This window comes from Miniopterus schreibersii (genome assembly GCF_964146895.1).
Source record: "Miniopterus schreibersii genome assembly, chromosome: 16".
NCBI classification, from domain to species: domain Eukaryota; kingdom Metazoa; phylum Chordata; class Mammalia; order Chiroptera; family Miniopteridae; genus Miniopterus; species Miniopterus schreibersii.
Genome location: NC_138116.1, coordinates 32,742,390 through 32,760,668, shown reverse-complemented (window position 1 = coordinate 32,760,668; position 18,279 = coordinate 32,742,390). Strand labels below are relative to the sequence as shown.

Here is an 18,279-nt window from a genome sequence, read left to right as displayed (position 1 = left end):
GCTGACATACAGCACTACGGCTGCTGTTAAAAATGCTGCGTTGAATACTGATAATTTGTTAGATTTCATGTGCTCTCCCCAGAAAAAAATGTAATTATGTGAGAAGGTTGATGTGCTAATTAATTTGACTGTGTAATGATTTTATTATGAATATATAAATATCTCAATTATCACAGTTTACACCTTAAATATATGGTGTTCCCCAAAAATGTAATCACATGCTTTGAATAATTATATAGGCAGTGTTTATTAAAATACATTTCATTTTCAAAATTGAGCTATCAACTGTTAAAGTACGTATACATTTTGGGGGGGACACCCTGTATACATAATTTTTTTTTAATCCTCACTTGAGGAGATTTTTTCCATTGCTTGTCAGAGAGAGTGGAAGGGAGAGAGAAAAACATTGATGTGAGAGAGAGACACTGATTGGTTAGGGCCGGGGATCGAGCCTGCAACCTGGGTATGTGCCCTGGGCCAGAATCAAACCAGTGACCTCTGGATGCATGGGACGACCCTCAACCAACTGAGCCACACCAGCCAGGGCAATGCATTTATTTTCAAAATGTAGACTAGGAGAATAAATCACATGCAAAAGTAATGCTTGTCAAAATGTTATTTTTTAATATTAAAAATTCTGAATTAATCCTCAAGCAGTACATAGGGCAATCTTTGACAAAACTATGGTGTAAGGATGTATTGGCACACCTCAAAAAGTATAATTATGACAAATGTGTAAACTGTGTTGTTACAGGACATTCATATACAAAATATAAATATTTTTTAGGAGAGTAACACATAATTTAAGTTAAAAGGTATAGCTAAAAATATTGCTGAGTATTAATTTAAACAGTGAAAGATGCACATCTGTCAATTAATTAGGAGGGAATATGGGATGGCGCAAACCTGTGTATTTTAAGTGAAGTAGGTACATTTTTACTTTAATTTTAAGTACCCAGTACTCATGGTTTCAAAGATAGATGGACATCTTCCCAGCATATGAATCCTGGTAAGTGGACCATCCTGCATTAAACCCTGCAAAGTTCTCCAAAAGACTGATTTAAGCACAGGATCCCTTCCAGTTTCACAGTGCACGTTATAGGCAATTCCTTATCAGCAGTTTTGCAAGTGAATTCACATTATCTGCTGCTGCAGCTGAGCTTTCATTTTAACGAGGACTACCGCCACAATAGATAACATTGATTAAATATATACTATCCACTAGTCATTAAGCCTTTCTGTGCTTACATGCATATCTAATTCATCACCGAGAATGCTCTATATACACTCCTCAAACTTCCTGACACCATAAGGTGGGCTATGCTCGCTTTGAAAGGTTAAGTGATTGCCTGGGGCCATGTAGCTCACAAGTGGCAAAGCCAGGATCTGAACTTGCTTCAGCCTAACTCTATCTCCCACTTTGCTACACTACCTGCTGTTGTCAGGAGGTATCCTGTGAGCTTACATTAAGGCAAGTAGGGGGCAGGTGAGCTGGCTATCAACAATGACTTCCACGGGAGAGATATTCCCTGCAGTGATCACAGCCTATGTCACTGCCGCAGGCAGCCAGATACTGAAAGGGAAACAGACAAGAGTGAAAAATAGCACCCAGTAGCAGCTTTTTATTTTATTACAGAATCTAACTGGGTATGGTGCACCTTATTCGACATATATTTTCCCCAACTTTCACTGACTCATCTTTCCAACAACTTTTGCCAACATCACTTTTTGGTAACCAACAATAATCAGTGTATTATAAAAGTACTGGCCTGAGCTGATCTTGAGAGAAAGATAGGACAGAGCTGGTTAACAGTAGAGCATATAAGTTGTGAACTGGTGACAGTAAACCTGAATGTTAAGAACAATACTTTGAACTTTATTCCGCCAGCAGTATAGAGCCACTTGAGACTTCTAGCAGGGTGGGAGTCATGGTGATATAACCAATGATATTCTTTGAAGATTAATCTGATTGTGGTGTGCAGAATAGATGGAATGGAGACTGGGAAACTTATAGGAGGAGATGTCAATCATTCAGGTAAGAAATTGTCCATAAAATCATTCTTTCCTGGCCCTAGCTTTTTTATTACAATCATGCCCGTGGTGTATAGCAAAGATGCCAGGCCTCATGCCAAGTGGTAAGCACTGGGGCTGCAAAGATGAAATTAACTTGGAAAAGTTTTCCCAAAAATAAAAATGAAATTTTCACATGAAAATTCAGATGTTAAGAGGAGTGGGGGTCTTGGGTGCTTTGCAGTAGGTCTACCTAAATATGTCATCAAGTCCTTCCCAGTCCCGGTTTCTCTTCTTTCAGCATGGGGGCTGCACAGACACAGGGAGTCCCAGTGTCAAAAACACTATTGGTGGGGATCCAAGTCATCAAGGTCACAGTGATGGTGGGGGAAGTTATTTTTCCCCGAGTTTATTCTTGGCCTCATACAACAGGGCAACCAGATATTCCCTTATTTTGGTCATGAGCCATCTCATGTTGTTTCAAAGTATTCAAGCACATTGTTTATTATATTATAAACCTGGGTGGCTATGATTTTAGGACATCATGATTTTAAGAACTTAAGCTAAAGATATTGACCTGATAATGGGTTTGTTCTGATGCACTTCTATAGCTTAGGCATGAGTATTTCAGGTTCAGATCACACATCCTAGAAGTGAGGTCTCCACCTTCTCTCCCTCCCTTGCTCCTCACTGCTAACTTGTGGAAAGTGCAGTTGGGTGGAGATCACCATATTGGATGTGAAGTCACTATCCGCGAGGAGAATGAATTTTCCTAACCCAAATTATCTTTCTCAGGGAAGACTTGATGTCTCTGTTCCTCAGACTGTAGATAAAGGGATTCAGCAGCGGGGTTACCACTGCGTACATCACTGAAGCGACTGCGCCCTTCTGTGCCGAGCGGGTTGAGGGGGGACTGAAATAAACACAAAAGGAAGTCCCAAAGAATAGAAAGACTACAGAGAGATGAGAGCTGCAGGTAGAAAAGGCTTTCCGCTTCCCCTGAGCTGAGGGGATCTTCAGGATGGTTGAGAAAATGTACGTGTAAGAGATCATCAGGCAAAGCATGCAAACCAGGCCTGTGAGACCCCCGGCGGTGAAGATCACCACCTCATTGATGAAGGGGTCTGTGCAGGACAGACTCAGAAGGGGGTTGATGTCACAAAAGAAGTGTGGGATCTCATGGTCCCCGCAGAAGGACAGGCTGTTCATCAAGAGTGTGTGCAGGAGGGAGCTGAGGGCGGTCGTGACCCAGGAGGCAGACACGAGGAAGACACAGAGCCCAGGGCTCATGACCATGATGTAATGGAGTGGGTGGCATATGGCCACGTAGCGGTCATAGGCCATGGCTGCTAAGAGGAACGCCTCGAGCACCCCAAACAGCATAAAAAAATATAGTTGTGAGAGACACCCTGCGTAGGAGATGACCTGATTCTGGATCCACATGTTTGCCAGCATCTTGGGGACCGTGGTGGATGCAAAGCAGGCGTCGGTGAGGGAGAGGTTGGCCAGGAAGAAGTACATAGGAGTGTGGAGTTGAGCGTCGGCGGTGATGGCCAGGATGATGAGGAGGTTGCCCGCCACTGTGACCAGGTACATGGACAGGAACAGCCCCAAGACGACCTCCTGTTGTTCTGGCTCTAAAGGCAGCCCCAGGAGGACAAATTCGGAGACGCTCGTCAGGTTCTCCCATCCCATTTGCCTGTAAGCAAAGAGTTGGGATAATTGAATGAGGTTAAGTCCTGCATTGTGAACTCTGAAAATTATGCAACATGCTAATGTGGATCTTGTAATGTGAGGTGGAATCATATGAAATTTCCAATATTTAACTGGCTAGGACCTACAAAAATGGCAGTTTCACGTAGTTCAATGAAATATTTGCAAAGGCCTGTGTTTGGTGCCGCGGGAAACCAAGGATTTGTTTCTAATGGGAGAGAGGCTGTTTGTTTGTTTGTTTTATTATATAAGCATTAATCCAATACCTATATTTTGGGGCTAGTCTGGAGGTGTTTGTTGGTATAACTCTTGTGGAATTCATGTGGACATTTTGACATTAATCCATCCTAAAACTTTGCTGATCTGATTTCCTTGGGCTGGAACAGTCTCTCCTCTCTCCCTCACCTCTCCAGCTAAACTTCATATCTCAGCGTAGACATCACTTCTTCTAGGAAGCCTTCCCTGACTTATCCTCTTACAACACACTCAGGTTCATGCCCCTCCTGCCCCTGTGCCTGGCCCATCAGAGCATGTGTCACTCGTCCGTGTCATCCACACTCTCACCGCGTGAGCACCGCTGAGAGTCGGCTGAGAAAGTGCCCGTCTCGAGCATCGTTGGAATGTCGCCTGAGCCAGGAGCCTGGCACAACACGGGCACTCAGTAAGCATGTGACTCAAGAACAGAAAGAATAGAATGTAAAATTGGGTAGAGGGAGTCCCAGGCAGGGAAACAGCCCGAGCCTTTCCCTTACTGGTGTCACACGTAGCTTCCAGTTCAGGGAGTCCCGGCCACAGGAAAACGCAGAAAACCTGCTTCCACAGGCATGACAGGCCAACGAAGCACATGCAGTGTCTCTAAGTAAAACGCTGGCATCGAAGCCGTGTTTCAGCTGAGGAACTAACCCACAGGATCAGTTTCCCCCGTACTGTTTGCATCCCTCCAAAGTAGAGCACGGCCTAGGAGCCTGGCAGCCTTAGTCCTACCCACTGACATGACTACCCGTAGACAGTCGCACTGGCTCACTGACCGGGGGCATCTCTCACCACACCCGCTTCCTCTTCCACACCATACCCCAGGGCATGTGCATGCCGCTCCCTTCTCGTTAGAAACCCACCAAGGGCAGAAATGGGAAGCCCAGAGAAAGAGCACAATATGCAGCAGGTTTGGGTCCCCTGAAGGGGGCATCGCCCGTTGGTGGGAAAGGGAAGAGGGATTGGACAAATGGTGCTGGGACGAGCTGGTTAACTCTGGGGGAAATTCATTTAGATTCATCCCTCACAGTGTTTACTGAATAAATCTCAGGTGGCTAAAGCATTGTATCTACAGATATAACTCCACAGCAACCAGAAGAAAATATAGCACAATAGTTATTTGATCTCAGGACAAGGTTGCCTTTTCTAACTAAGAAAAAAAATGGATGCAACAATAAGGGGGAAAATTGGTTTCATCAAATTAAATTAGACTTTTATCCTTTTAAAGGTAAAGATCATACACAGAGTAAAAGGCAAGCAAAAAAGTGAGCAACTGTTTTCAACATACATTATAGAAAGAATATTCTTAAAAGAGTAATTAATTAATAATTTTAATTTACAAGTGAAGGACATCCCCTAGAATAGAAAAAATGAATAAATAATCAGTAACCTTAAGCCACCTCTAGCAGGGGCGGAACTGGATCTAGTCTCAATCGTTTAATTCCAAGAACAGTGCTCTCCACCCTCCACTTGGTCTCCATAATCACCATACCTCATCTGCTAGCAGCTAAAATCCCCAGGATCGCCTGTGTGTGCACCACTGGCCAAAATGTGATTATAACTTATGGTGTTTCCCCCACTTTCTCCCAAGAGTCTCCACACTGCTCGGGGCCTGTGTTTCCTAGACTTTGCATTTTCCATATCCCATAGACATAGCTCTAGATGCAGTGGATGGATGAGTGGGGTTCAGTATATGGCTGCATTGGTTGACCTCTCCCAATGCCCCTTGGGAGATAATCATTTCTGTAGTGTCCTGGCCTCAATAGCTGTTCCCTTTTCCACTGTCTAGGGCTGCCCCTCACCTCTCCCTCACTCAGGACAGAAAGTCTATTGACTAAGGCAGACCAAAAGGCCTCAGAATCTCTATTCTCCTTAATCTTGTCTCTTGACCATTTCTGGCTCAGCAAACACAGAAACCTCAGCCCTATTCCCCCACCAGCTTTCCTCTTAGCTCTCCGAGTCACAGACCAGAGACCTTACTTCCTCTTTTCTTTCTCCATTTGCTAACTTTTAGTCCCAACTACTAGGCCACCTCTTGCCTCATGAATAAAATTACTTTATCGAAACATAAAACCCATTCAATGCATTGTCCTCCCTTTTCATATGTCAGTGGGCATTTTGCAGGCCTGTTATAAACTATAACTCCTACAATTCAAAGCAAATTTGTTCTTACATTTTACATTAGCTGTGTGCTGTTTTAACACACAAATTTCCTGTGGTTGATTATAATTTTCCATGAACTTGACTAGGTTGCTTTCTGGACTGAGGTTCAAGTTTGAAAATAGAAATGAAATTTAGAGAACTCGTGTTTCCCACCGATGAAGAGAGAAACATCCAGAGGGAAGAAGTAAAAGTTATAAGGTTAAAAACAGAGTGAATAAGGTGGGGTAGGGGGGACTGAGTGAGCAGGGCATGTCTCAAACTTCTATTCCCATAACCATTCCAAATATAAACATTTTAATCCTGCCTCCCAAAACAATGTATATTTTGTTGACTAGTGTGTTTATTAAAAACCTCTGGAAGAATAAAGAGGAAGCCAGTAGCAGTGATTACTTTTTAGAGGTCTGGGGACTGGGTGGATGAGACACAGGGGAGGGAGGGAGATTTTCATGTATACCTTTCTGTAGATATTTTTTCTATCATTGGTGGATTTTTTTTTTTTAAATAGGTTGGTATACAATCTTATATTGGTTACATTAGTTTTAGGTGTACAATAGAGTGAGAAGTTTAAGCAAGTGAATGTACTACTTCTTGAAAAATAAATTAAGGAAACCATTCCCCCCAAACAAGCCATGGGCTCATAGGATGCATAAAACAAAAGACAATGCAGAACAGTGCAACCCCTCTTTTCTGGAGAGTCCATAAAGAGCAGAGAAATTTGGCTGGTTGGAGCCGCATCCTTTTAACTTCTTCCTGCAGTGTGGGGGCCTGAGCGTGTCTGTTCTCTTGTTCATGCATGTGTGTGAGTGTGAGAGTGTGAGTGTGTCTCCTGCAATTCTGGGGACCGAGTGAAAGGGATCAGCACGGAACTTTTTGAAGAGAAGTCACTGTTGATTTCCGTGCTCTGTTCTCCTTATAGCACATGACTCTCACGGCCTGTAAGATTTTGTGGACAAGGGCCTTTGCCTCTTTGGGTGACTACAGCAACACAGCGGCATCGCTGCTGGTACAGGACTGTTTGTGAAAGATGGGCTCCCAACTGACCACAGGGTGGGACGGGCAAAGGAAAGAGAGGGAGAAAAAAGGCAGCCAAGTGGAGTCGTGTGTCTTCTGTCCTGGTCCTTACCTAGTTGTGCTTGCTAATCGCTGAGGGTGTTACTGGAAGGCTTCTGTCTGCTCCACATGCAGCTCCCCCACTGTGGATGGTCAGGAGAAGGTGACAGGAACACCATTTAAAGGCACCCAAAGGAAGCTTGCGTCATGCTCTGAATGTGTTGAATAAAGACGTCTTATTTGTGTCTATTCTGAGAAAAAAAAGACAAGAGCTCTGAGTTAATATTATGACCATGTTACTCCGAGTATAGGTCATCCTGGGAAGCTACATTCACAGAACACCACCCAGAGCCTAACAACAGCCCCGTCTCAGTCCTTTCCTATTTATTTCAGGACTTGCTGCCAATGTCTGCCCCTTTCACTTGTTCATAGAACCCATGAGAAGTGCGTTCCTGTAATTCCACCCACACCCTGGGAATTAAGGTTCTGCTATTCTTAGCTGTAGGGTGGGGCAATCTCAAGACTTGTTAAATTGAAGATAATAATTCTGTGAAGTACCCAAAACCCAAGAGGATTGAGAGCACAGTGTGATGTCCCTACTGTGAGCTATTCCAAGAGAGCCTAATGCATTAGGGACCTAAGATACCTCTGTGGTCCCCGTGGGATCCTAGCAATCCATTCACCAGAAAAAAATCTAAATTGTTTTGGTCAATTCTTTTAGCCTTGTGATATTTACCTGGGGCTTTTCAGGGAGACATAGATAGAGGCCTTCAGCACATGAAAAGGGCCAGCTGAGGTGAGCCACTGTTGGCTCAGAGAGTATCTTACCATCTTGTCTACTTCTCAACATGATCAGCTTAGTCCAGGTTGAAGCTTTGTTCATACAGCCCCACTTGTACTGTGTGTGTGTGTGTGTGTGTGTGTGTGTGTGTGTGTCTTTGGGCTGGGGAGACCAGGGGTGTGAAATTGGGCATTCCTTATCATGGCAGGTGCCAGCAACCTGAATCCTATCCTTGCAGATGTTTCATGACCAGATCTATGGGGCAAGTGGAAGCCAAAATGACACCAGCAGATGAAATCTCTTCTTTCTCCTGGAGAAATGGTCACATAATTGTCCCTCTGCTCCAAGGTCATCTAATCAAGCATGCAGAGAATAAAAAGCACAGAATGTGGGTGACTTGGGAATGTGGGTTATTCTTGGGTCTCCTTGGGACAGTGGCCAATTTCTTGTGTGTTCTAGAAGTGCTGCCATGATAGACCCTTAAACCAGTAATCTAATGATTTAAATATATTATTCCATTTTATTAAACAAAATAACCACATAATTCCATGTTTTAAAAAATCTAGTTTAATTTTTTTTCTACCATGAGCAAAACAAAAAGAGTGAACTGGTCCTACAAGAAGAACATGTACCAGGACTTGGAACATTGGTACTTGGTACTCAGAATTCACTGACCAAAGTGGAATGGCAACTGGCACAGCTGAAGGGACAGAAATTGGGAAGAGAGCAATGCAGGTGTTGGAACTAGAAATATTATCTGTGCTAATTCCTTTTCTATACCACTTCCTTTTTTCTTACAATCTGGAGAGGTAAAACGTAGAGAGCTCAAATCCAACTAGATTAGAGCTGATGTTCTCAGATTTGGGAAACTGCCTAATTAACATTAACACTCTAGTGGAACTATGCTTGAATTTGAATTCGTCTGTGAGGCACACCAACAGAGCTAAGTACATAAATGTGAAATGCTAAGGACAAGTTTGGAAAGCTAAGCTGTGACTCTTTTATTTCTAACATTGATCCAACTTCCTATATTGGGTCAATGTATTTCGGTGGTGTTAAAAATGCTAACCTGCTTAATTTAAATTTTAATTTTAATTTTAAATTATAAGGTTTGCATCAAAACAAACCTTTCACGAATACACTGTTAAGGCAAGAGTCACTATTCTTGGCAGTGAAAATGGTTTCTTGGCATCCGTAATGCAAGTAATAGATAATCCAGAGATGTGTACTTTATTGCTACATGGGAATTACATTTAAACCTGAGGGCATTTTTTATAAAGCAAAACTAGACACCTAATAATTTTGGCATATTAAGTTATCTTTACCTTTTTTTTCCTAGAAAACAAATGATGTTTGTATCCACAATTTTTTTATATATATATAAAATCTACTGCTTTAGTGTCAAGGGTGATACCTAAAGTCCAAAAGTAATTTTATTGGTTACTATGGAATACCATCATTTTCCCCCTTAATTTTAATATTAAAAAAATTATTATTATACAATATTTCAAACATATAAAAATAGAAAGATATGGGGAAGGCCCGGGTGTGGGGTGGGTGTGGGGCAGAGGGGATCAATATGGGTGGAAAAAGGGGACATCTGTAATACTTTCAACAATAAAGATAAATTTTTTAAAAATAGAAAGATACAATAAAGCTCCTTTCTTATTTATATTTTTGTATTGCATATGCATATATTATATTTTAACACACATGTTTTATATTGTATAATTCATATCTTATAGGTCAATTGCATACCCACTCCAAATTACTGTAACAATACACTCTGCTGTGCTCTTTGGCTGATACAAAAAGGAGACAAACATATAACTTGCACAATTCTAGATTGTGCAAGTGTCATTCTCTCCCCACTAGAATCCTCATTCTGTGTCAAAATTTAGTCATCCTATGAGAGTCTCAGGCTTGAGTCTCATACCCCTAGATGGTATCATCTATTTCCATAACTTCCCTTATCAACTCCTCTCTGATCCATGCTCTGTTATATCTCTCATTCTATTATTTATTTGGATATCTCTTGAAAACATAACCAAAAGGAATGAAACTTTCTTAAATGACTCTCTTGTTCACTATTTTCATTAAAGGCTCAACCTCAAAACCTAGAAGACACCCTCTTACTACTTTCATACAAACTGCCACATTCTGTTGTTTCTCTTTCCGCATTACCTTGGCTTCTAGATCCTTTATGTAAATGTTCACTGCTTGTTTACATTACTCTAAATTCTTTAGAGCTCTTTACGTTCTTTAGAGCTGCCTAATTAAGCTCCTGACCTCACCACCCCTTCCTGCTCCCTGACTTTCCTCGCTCTATCCAATCTTACTTCAAGGCAAACTCTCATCAGTGCTTCCTGCAGAGCTTTTATTATCATGTATGTATGTATGTATGTGTCAACCTAGCTCTCTATCACCTGTCTACCTCTCTATTTATCTATCTGAATGATATCACCCCTAGACCCACCATGCAACCTGAAAGCTAGGTCTTTGGTAATAACTTACAGCTAACTACATTGTGGCCTCAGTTGCGTTCTCCTAACTCGCCCCTCTTGAAATTCTTTGTTCTGAATCCTATGTTCATCTTGCCTTGCCTTTGTTTTTAAAGCATTTTTTCTTTTATATCTATTCCTAGAAATTTTCGTTTAGCTGTTTATAACCTTATAAAAGGGTATCAATAATAATCTTTTGGTATTTACATTTTAAAATATTACTATGATGTTGCTGATGTTCAGTCAAATTGTAACACGTCTCTGTGGGTCATTCAGAAAAAGAGAGATTTCTCTACTGGCTGGAGGGACTGACCCAGTTACCAAGGGCATTGTGCTGCTGATACACAATGAAGGGGGCCAAGGAGGACCCTGTCTAAAACTATGTCTGGGATGCCTTTTTTAAATTCTTCTTTTTCAAAATAAAATTTATCTTTATGGTTGAAAGTATTACAGATGTGCCCCTTCTCCTCCTTGACCCCCAACACTCCTTCTCCCCTCCCCAGGCCAACAGAGGTTAACAGCAACTACAGTATTCCCCCCCACCAAAATTAGGGAGAAGTACTATTGAGTATTCAGATCCCTCGGGAATAAAAGTCTGAGTCACCTCAGCAGGAGAGAAGCCCAGTGGAAGCTGTTCAGCAGCTCCCCTCAGAGCATCAGGTACGTGGTCATTCCTCCCCCGAGCTCCTAGGTCTGGAAACTCTACCTTTGCTGTTTGTAACTAGGGGGAGTCATTCCTTCCTGCAGTTAATAATCTCTGGTATCGGTCTTCTATCTCCGGTCTCTTTCAGAACACACCTATTTATATACTTCCTTGCATTAGATCTTCTTGGTTTAAATATAGCAGGTGTGATTTCTGTTTCGGAGCTGGGTCCTACCTGCCCTGAACAGACCTACTACCTAAATAGTCTTTTTCAGACTTAGTCAATCCCTGGACTTTGGTACATGAAGTAATTTAAGTTACGTCAAAATTATTCCAGGACAGTATGTTTGACAGAATCAAAGAGAGACAGCTGAGACAGTGATGTTACAGGTGCAATGATTTTTATTTGCATTTAAAGGTAGAAACATGCATATCAATTCTTATGATTATTGTAAGAAATACAGTAGTGGAGGTCAGCTTCCTTTGTCTAAATTAAAGCAGAGACATAACATCCAAGTGGCAGAGCAGTTTAGTGGTAAGGAGTTCTACGAGTTTACACCCTCAGTTCTTCTTTTACAACATCCTCTTGGCACTTAATATTTTACTATGGGAAATAGCTGAAATATCTCATACCATTTGGCTTTTTTTTTTTTTTTTTTTTAGTTTACCCATATTAGGAAAAGTAACCTTTTTGCATTCATTATTTAAACATAATATTGCAGGATTCATTTATTAATTTAATACAAATTTATTAAATATTTCCTACATGTCAGCACTGTCTAAGGGCTGAAGCTACAGCAGAACAAAACAGATCCCCAAGCCTGGCCGGTGTGGCTCAGCGGTTGAGCATTGACCTAGGATCCAGGAGATGGCGGTTCGATTCCCGGTCCAGGCACATGCCCGGGTTGCAGGCTCGATCCCCAGTCGGGGGCGTGCAGGAGGCAGCCGATCAGTGACTCTCTCATCATTGATGTTTCTCTCTCTCTCCCTCTCCCTTCCTCTCTCTGAAAGCAATAAAGAGATATAAAAATAAAAAAATTAAAAAAAAAGAACTATCCGTATCCTCACATCCTGTGACAGTGGCAGGCAGATATTATTTTTCCTAAATGTAGAGGTAGAAGCTGAGCTGCAGACCTTTCCCCTTCACTCTGGTAGCAGTACAATAGCTGGGACATGAGCCCAGTGCTCCTGTGCTGCCACTCTGCCCAAGGACAACAATGACTCCAAAGTGATAAGTTCAGGGAGATGCATCATAAATTGGTACCAATGTCCGAGAAGAAGAATTTTGAGCTGGAAAGATCAAAGATGGCTTTTTGGAGGGGAAGACACTGGGGCTGGATCTCCACGTGCCTCCTGGTTGGTGGCTGCAGCCTCCAGTGCGGCCTCCCGTTGGCTACGTGGAGATCCTCTTGCTGAAGAGTTTCCCCAGGGCGGCCTTTATGTCCTGATTTCTCAGACTGTAGATGAAAGGATTTAACATTGGGGTCACTGCCATGTACATGACAGTCATCACAGCATCTTTTAGACTGTAACTAGCCAGAGGGCGGAAATACGTGCCCATGACTGTCCCATAATACAAAGAAACCACCGTGAGGTGGGAACCACAGGTGGAGAAGGCTTTGAACACACCTTTGGTAGATGGAACATGTAAGACAGTGGAAAAGACCCGCACATAGGAGAGGATGATGTACAGCAATGGCACAGAGAAGACACCAACCCCGAGGTACATCACCCTCACATTAAAGTGGACGTCAGAACAGGACAGCTTGAGCAGAGGTACAATGTCACAGTAGAAGTTGGCCACTGCCCGGTTGCCACAGAAGGACAGACTGGCTGTGAGCAGAGTGTGGAGGAGGGCATTGGCATGGCCAACCACCCAGGACCCAACGACCAGCAGGACACAAAGTCGTGAGCTCATAACCGTTGTGTAATGAAGTGGGCGGCTGATGGCCACAGCCCGGTCATACGCCATCGCGGCCAGGAGATAGCTGTCCGTGACACCCAAGGCGATCATGAAGTACATCTGCGTTAGGCAGCCCCCAAAGGAGATGGCTTTGGTGCCCAAGAGATGGTTGGTTATCATCTTGGGCATGGTTACAGAGGAGAAACAGATGTCCACAAAGGAGAGGTTAGCGAGGAAAAAATACATGGGGGTGTGCAGGCGAAGGTCGGAGCAGATGGCCCAGGCGATGAGCAGGTTCCCAGCCAGTGTCACGGGGTAGACGAGCAGGCAGAGAGTGAAGAAGACGCGCTCCCGATCCTGCCGGCCGCTCACCCCCAGGAGGGTGAAGCCCAGGGGGCACGACTGATTGTCTTCCCTCATGGCTCTGGCATTAGAAAGGGGAGGGGAATCCAGAATTATTAGTGAGGTCACTGTGTATAATGAATGACCTTCCTGACCCACCAGTTTTGACTCAAGTGATAAGTCATCCATCTCTGAAACTGGGTTTACTAAATCCAGAGGAAGTCAGCATTTGGGGGGAGTGTCCTTGTTGATCAGCGACACTAATCGGTAGTCATGTCTGGGAAGCGAGCAATCTGTGAACCAGAAGTGCCCATCCTTCCCCATCCCAGCACCCCCTCCACACACTGAAGTTAACCAATTAATAAGTACTTTTTAAAAATATGTTTTTATTGATTTCAGAGAGAGGAAGGGAGAGGGAGAGAGAGAGAGATAGAGACATCAGTGATGAGTCCTTGATGGGCTGCCTCCTGCACGCACCTGCTGGGGATCGAGCCCGCAACCCCGGGCATGTGTCCTGACCGGGAATTAAATAGAGACCTCCTGGATCCCAGGTGGATGCTCAACCGCTGAGCCTCACCAGCTGGGCAATAAGTACTTAATTCTCATATTGCACACACTAAATATTTTGTTAGGCTTATGAAAAAAGTTTAAAATGTGAAAATGCAATTTATTAATTTATCCAGCCTGTAAGATATCGACTCTGCTCTCAGGGACCTTACAACTTAATGGAGAAGCCAGACTCACATGGCAATTTTATTACATATGATATGGAAATAACAGCATTTTGGAGTCTTTGACAAAAGACTCCAGTGCAAAAGGTATGTTAGTACAAGAACCAACCCGGAAATTAGGTATTGTTTCAATGACCAAAGTCTTAGTGATCCCAAAGCCCAGGAAGTAATAGGTATCTACACTAACACTGAGAGATCATGAATCACAAGGACCACTGTGCTGAGGTCCTAGGAAAAATAAGCCCAGTGAATTTTCTCCCCAAGAATCCCAGTTTCGAATAAGATTTCACCACCTCCTTTGATAGGTTTTACGTCTTTGGAAAACTCTCTAATATATAAAATTGCAGAGTTTTTCTCTGGTGTTTTGTTTTCTTTCTTTATTATTCCTTTTGGTGACTCACCCGACTCTATAGTCACTTCAAGGACTGAAGAGTGAACTCTCAGATCTGTATCTGTCGCCGTGATTTCTCCCATATCCCTGCCGTCGGTCATCCCGCCAACGCGTCTGTCCAAACCCCTTGCTTTGCCCATCCCACCTAAGCAGTCTGCAAGCTTTTGAAAGAAGCGAAGCCATACTTTGTTCATTTTGATCACTCCCAGAGAGTTCACTGTGAAATACTGTTCATTTTATGAACCGATAAATTTGCATTCAATATTTCTAGAGTTAAATCAAGGTTTATTTCTGTGGTTTCCCCCCCCGTGGGAGGCTCACAGGCACGCCTACCCAGCCTATTGTTTACCTCTACATCTGATCTGTGGATTCTTCATTTAAAAGAATATTTACATAACTTAACTTTTCGACCTCTCGTCTCAGAACTTTAGAGTAGCTGACCATCACTTTCTCCCTGAACTATTGTAACGTTTCCTTCACTTCTGGACTATAGATCCCCTCCTCCTTGGCCTGCTTGTACTCTGAGTCGTACTAATGACGGCAGAGGCTACTGGCTACTCATCCAAAGCCGTGCTGTTCTCTTCTTACTGGACACACGCTTAGACGGCACTTCCCAGGCTGCCTTGCACTGCGCTGTGGCCATGCGACTGGGTTTTACTGCCAGTTCCTCCACGTGTTTTATTTCTGGGCTTCCTCCTTGCTCTTTTGCCCCTTGTGCCAGCCAGATAAAAACAGCCAAGAGTCTGAATGAGATGGCACAGTCGCTTGGTTGAAATGAGCTTGTGTCCCTAGTTCTGCACATCCAGCAGAGCCACCTTCCACCAAGGATGCCCACTGGGACTGTTACATAAGAGAGGCTGAAACTTTTATTCATTTAAACTAGTACACATTTTGAGATCGACTTATTACTATAGTATTCATTGTCCTGTACCATACTATTTATTATCCCTTTGCCAGGGTATTCTGAATAATTCACTATTTTTTCCAAAGAAAACTCTACTCAATAGTTAATTCAATATATAATTAGTTCAATCACTAATCCTCGATATCTCCTACAGTACACGTGTGAATTATGTGCTCGGCACAGGGGGTGCAGATCTAAGTATACTTTCCCCAAATATGATGTCCTTCTCTCTGAACCTAAAAGAATTTGGATTTATTTCTTGAAATACCTTTCCTTGTCTTTATACAGAATCATATCTTAGGGTTGAGAGGGTTCAATATAGCTAAAGGGTCCAGAGACTGTGGTTAGTTCATTTGCTGTGGAAGTATAATGTTTTAGAGGTGGGATTCTTGGCAATACGTCAGACTAAGCTGATGTCAGTGGATCCCATTCCAGTTGAAACACATAGAAATTCTAGATAAATTTAAAAATGATAAAATATACATATATCCAAACCTAAAAGAAAGAAATGTGAATACAAAGGTATGAGAAAGAAAAAGCATACTCAGCAAGAGTTGTAAGACAGAGCTGCTGCTGCTGTGGCCCCTGGAGGTTTCCAACTACGAACAAGGCCCTAAAGGCAGGGGTTAGGTTTGTAAATTTCCTTTGGTACAGGAGATGTGCCCACAGATCTGCCTGAAGTAGAGGGTCTTCTGTGGAAAACATGCAAGTCTTGCCCTACTTGTGAAATGACACTAGAATTTTTTTTTGCCTTGTTAGAATTGGAAATGAAAGAACAAAAGAATAAAATGCACAGAAAATGTGAATCTCTCTAAAGAAAACCCAAGAAAATCTCTAGATCAGCCAAGAATTCCCAAGAAAGACAAGTATCGTATGATTTCACTTGTATGTGGAATCTAATGAACAAAATGAACTAATAAGAAAAACTGACAAACTCAGAGAGCAGGCTGACAGATGTGTGTGAGGAAGGGGCTAGGAAGAGGGTGGGGTTGAGGGACTGAGTAGGGGTTGAAAAGGAATTCCCAAGGGAATCTCTAGAGATATCTGCTCGTTTGTTTGATGTAGACCAGTATTAAAAACAATGAACACTGCTCTAATACCTAAATAATAATAAATTAGAAAATACAATTTTATCAAAGTCTCCTCATTCACAGTAGCAATAGAAAATATTAAGGAATCTAGAAATAATTGTAACAAAAGAAGTGCAACTGGTTTCAAAACTTACAAAACTTTACTGAGGGACAAATAAAAGAATGCCTTAAAAAATGAAGCAATAAGCAATGTCAATGGTAAGACTCAATGTGGTAAAATTGCCAGTTCTCTTCCAATTAATCTGGGGATTTGATGCAATCCCAATCGAAATACCACAGGTTTCTTGCAGACATGGAATTTAGCGTGCAGAAGGGTGAGGAGCCATCGGCAGCTAAAACAATTTGAAGATAGAGAATGAGAGGAAGTAATGGTCCCATTAGTCCTGCTGATGTGGGGAATGAAAACTAGACCTATTTATAGACTAGAGAGTCAGACGCAGACCAAGCATTTATTAGCAGACAGTATATGACATGGGTTGGTTTAGAAATGGGCAGGGAAAGGATGGACTGACCACATAATAAAGAATCTTGGGACAATGGGATACCCTCACATGGAAACTAATCCCTAAAGGATTAATTGGGGAAAGCAAAACTTCAAAAAATGTAGAGGAACATGGAAGCAAATCAAAACAACACATGGTGTGCCTCCAACTCATGCAACGCTCTGTGTCAATTATCTGTCAATTACACTGAAAAAATTCTAGAAGGAATTAAGTTTATGATATCAGGCATGTAATTAACTTCTTGAACCAGCGCAAAACACACAAAATATAAGAAAAATGTCTTACACTTTGACTCCTTTAAATTAAATTTAAAACATTTGCATGAAAAGAACACTCTAAAGAAACAGGAAAGACAAGTCTTGGCCTGGAGAGGGATGATGTCTGCTGCACACATTATCAATAAAGCACACACACTGATAAGAAGAACACCAAAAATGACCCTGGCTGCTGTGGCTCAGTGGTTAGAGCGTTGGCCACTGCACTGCAGGGTCATGGGTTCGATTCCCAGTCAAGGTCACGTACCTGGGTTTCGGGTTCTCTCCTGGGCTCCCGTGGGAGGTGGCCAGTAGCAACCAGTCAATGACACATCGATGTTTCTCTCTCTCTCTCTTTCTCTCTCTCTCTCTCCCTCTCTCTCTCTTCCCCTCCCTCCCTTCCACTCTCTCTGAAAAGCAATGGAAAAAAATATCCCCAGGTGTGGGTTAACAAAAAAAGAAGACGACCAAAAATACAGCAGGAAATATTGGGCAGAAGTTTAGAATAGACAAGTCATAGGAGAGGAAAGGATACAGCCAATAAACAAAAGATGGTAAGCTAAAACAAAATCTAAAGAGGAGTAGTGGAGAAAACACAGATAAGTGGGAAATCAGCCTGGAAAAGAAGTTTGTGGTTATACTGTGAAGAATTTTTAGTACATACTTGATTTGTCACATACGAAAAATCAGTACAGTGGATGTTAACTGAGCTACCCTTCTCTTGGTAATAGAAATGTGCAACCTCTTGTTTAACACACATAGGTATTTGGACATCTAAAGTGACTGAAGTATAAGTCAACATTTGAGTGACAATCTGGGGCAAGGACAACCACAAGTTGATTGAAAAGAGAGTTAATAAGTGTAAGAAAAAGCTGCACCAGGTAAGAAGTGTTTGGTATAATCAATGCGAGAACTAAAGACACAGGGAACCAGAGAAGAGAAGCTGCTGAGCACAGGGACTTCACGATCTGCAGTGTTAGACGTTAGGGTGTCATCGTGGGAGAGGTGATTTCTGCTGAAATATCGAGGAGAGAGGTAAGAGAACCT

General features: G+C 42.4%; 2 protein-coding genes across 2 annotated transcripts; both read right to left on the bottom strand.

The window, feature by feature from the left end:
* Positions 1–2,757: 2,757 nt before the first annotated feature.
* On the bottom strand, positions 2,758–3,816 carry OR1G1 (olfactory receptor family 1 subfamily G member 1; the record flags this gene model as incomplete). Its single annotated transcript, XM_081162035.1, has 1 exon — positions 2,758–3,816. One exon carries the CDS (start codon positions 3,814–3,816, stop codon positions 2,758–2,760), a length of 1,059 nt encoding a protein of 352 aa, XP_081018161.1.
* Positions 3,817–12,506: 8,690 nt separating this feature from the next.
* LOC308568966 (olfactory receptor 1A1-like) lies at positions 12,507–13,436 on the bottom strand (the record flags this gene model as incomplete). Its single annotated transcript, XM_081162286.1, has 1 exon — positions 12,507–13,436. One exon carries the CDS (start codon positions 13,434–13,436, stop codon positions 12,507–12,509), a length of 930 nt encoding a protein of 309 aa, XP_081018412.1.
* Positions 13,437–18,279: the final 4,843 nt, after the last annotated feature.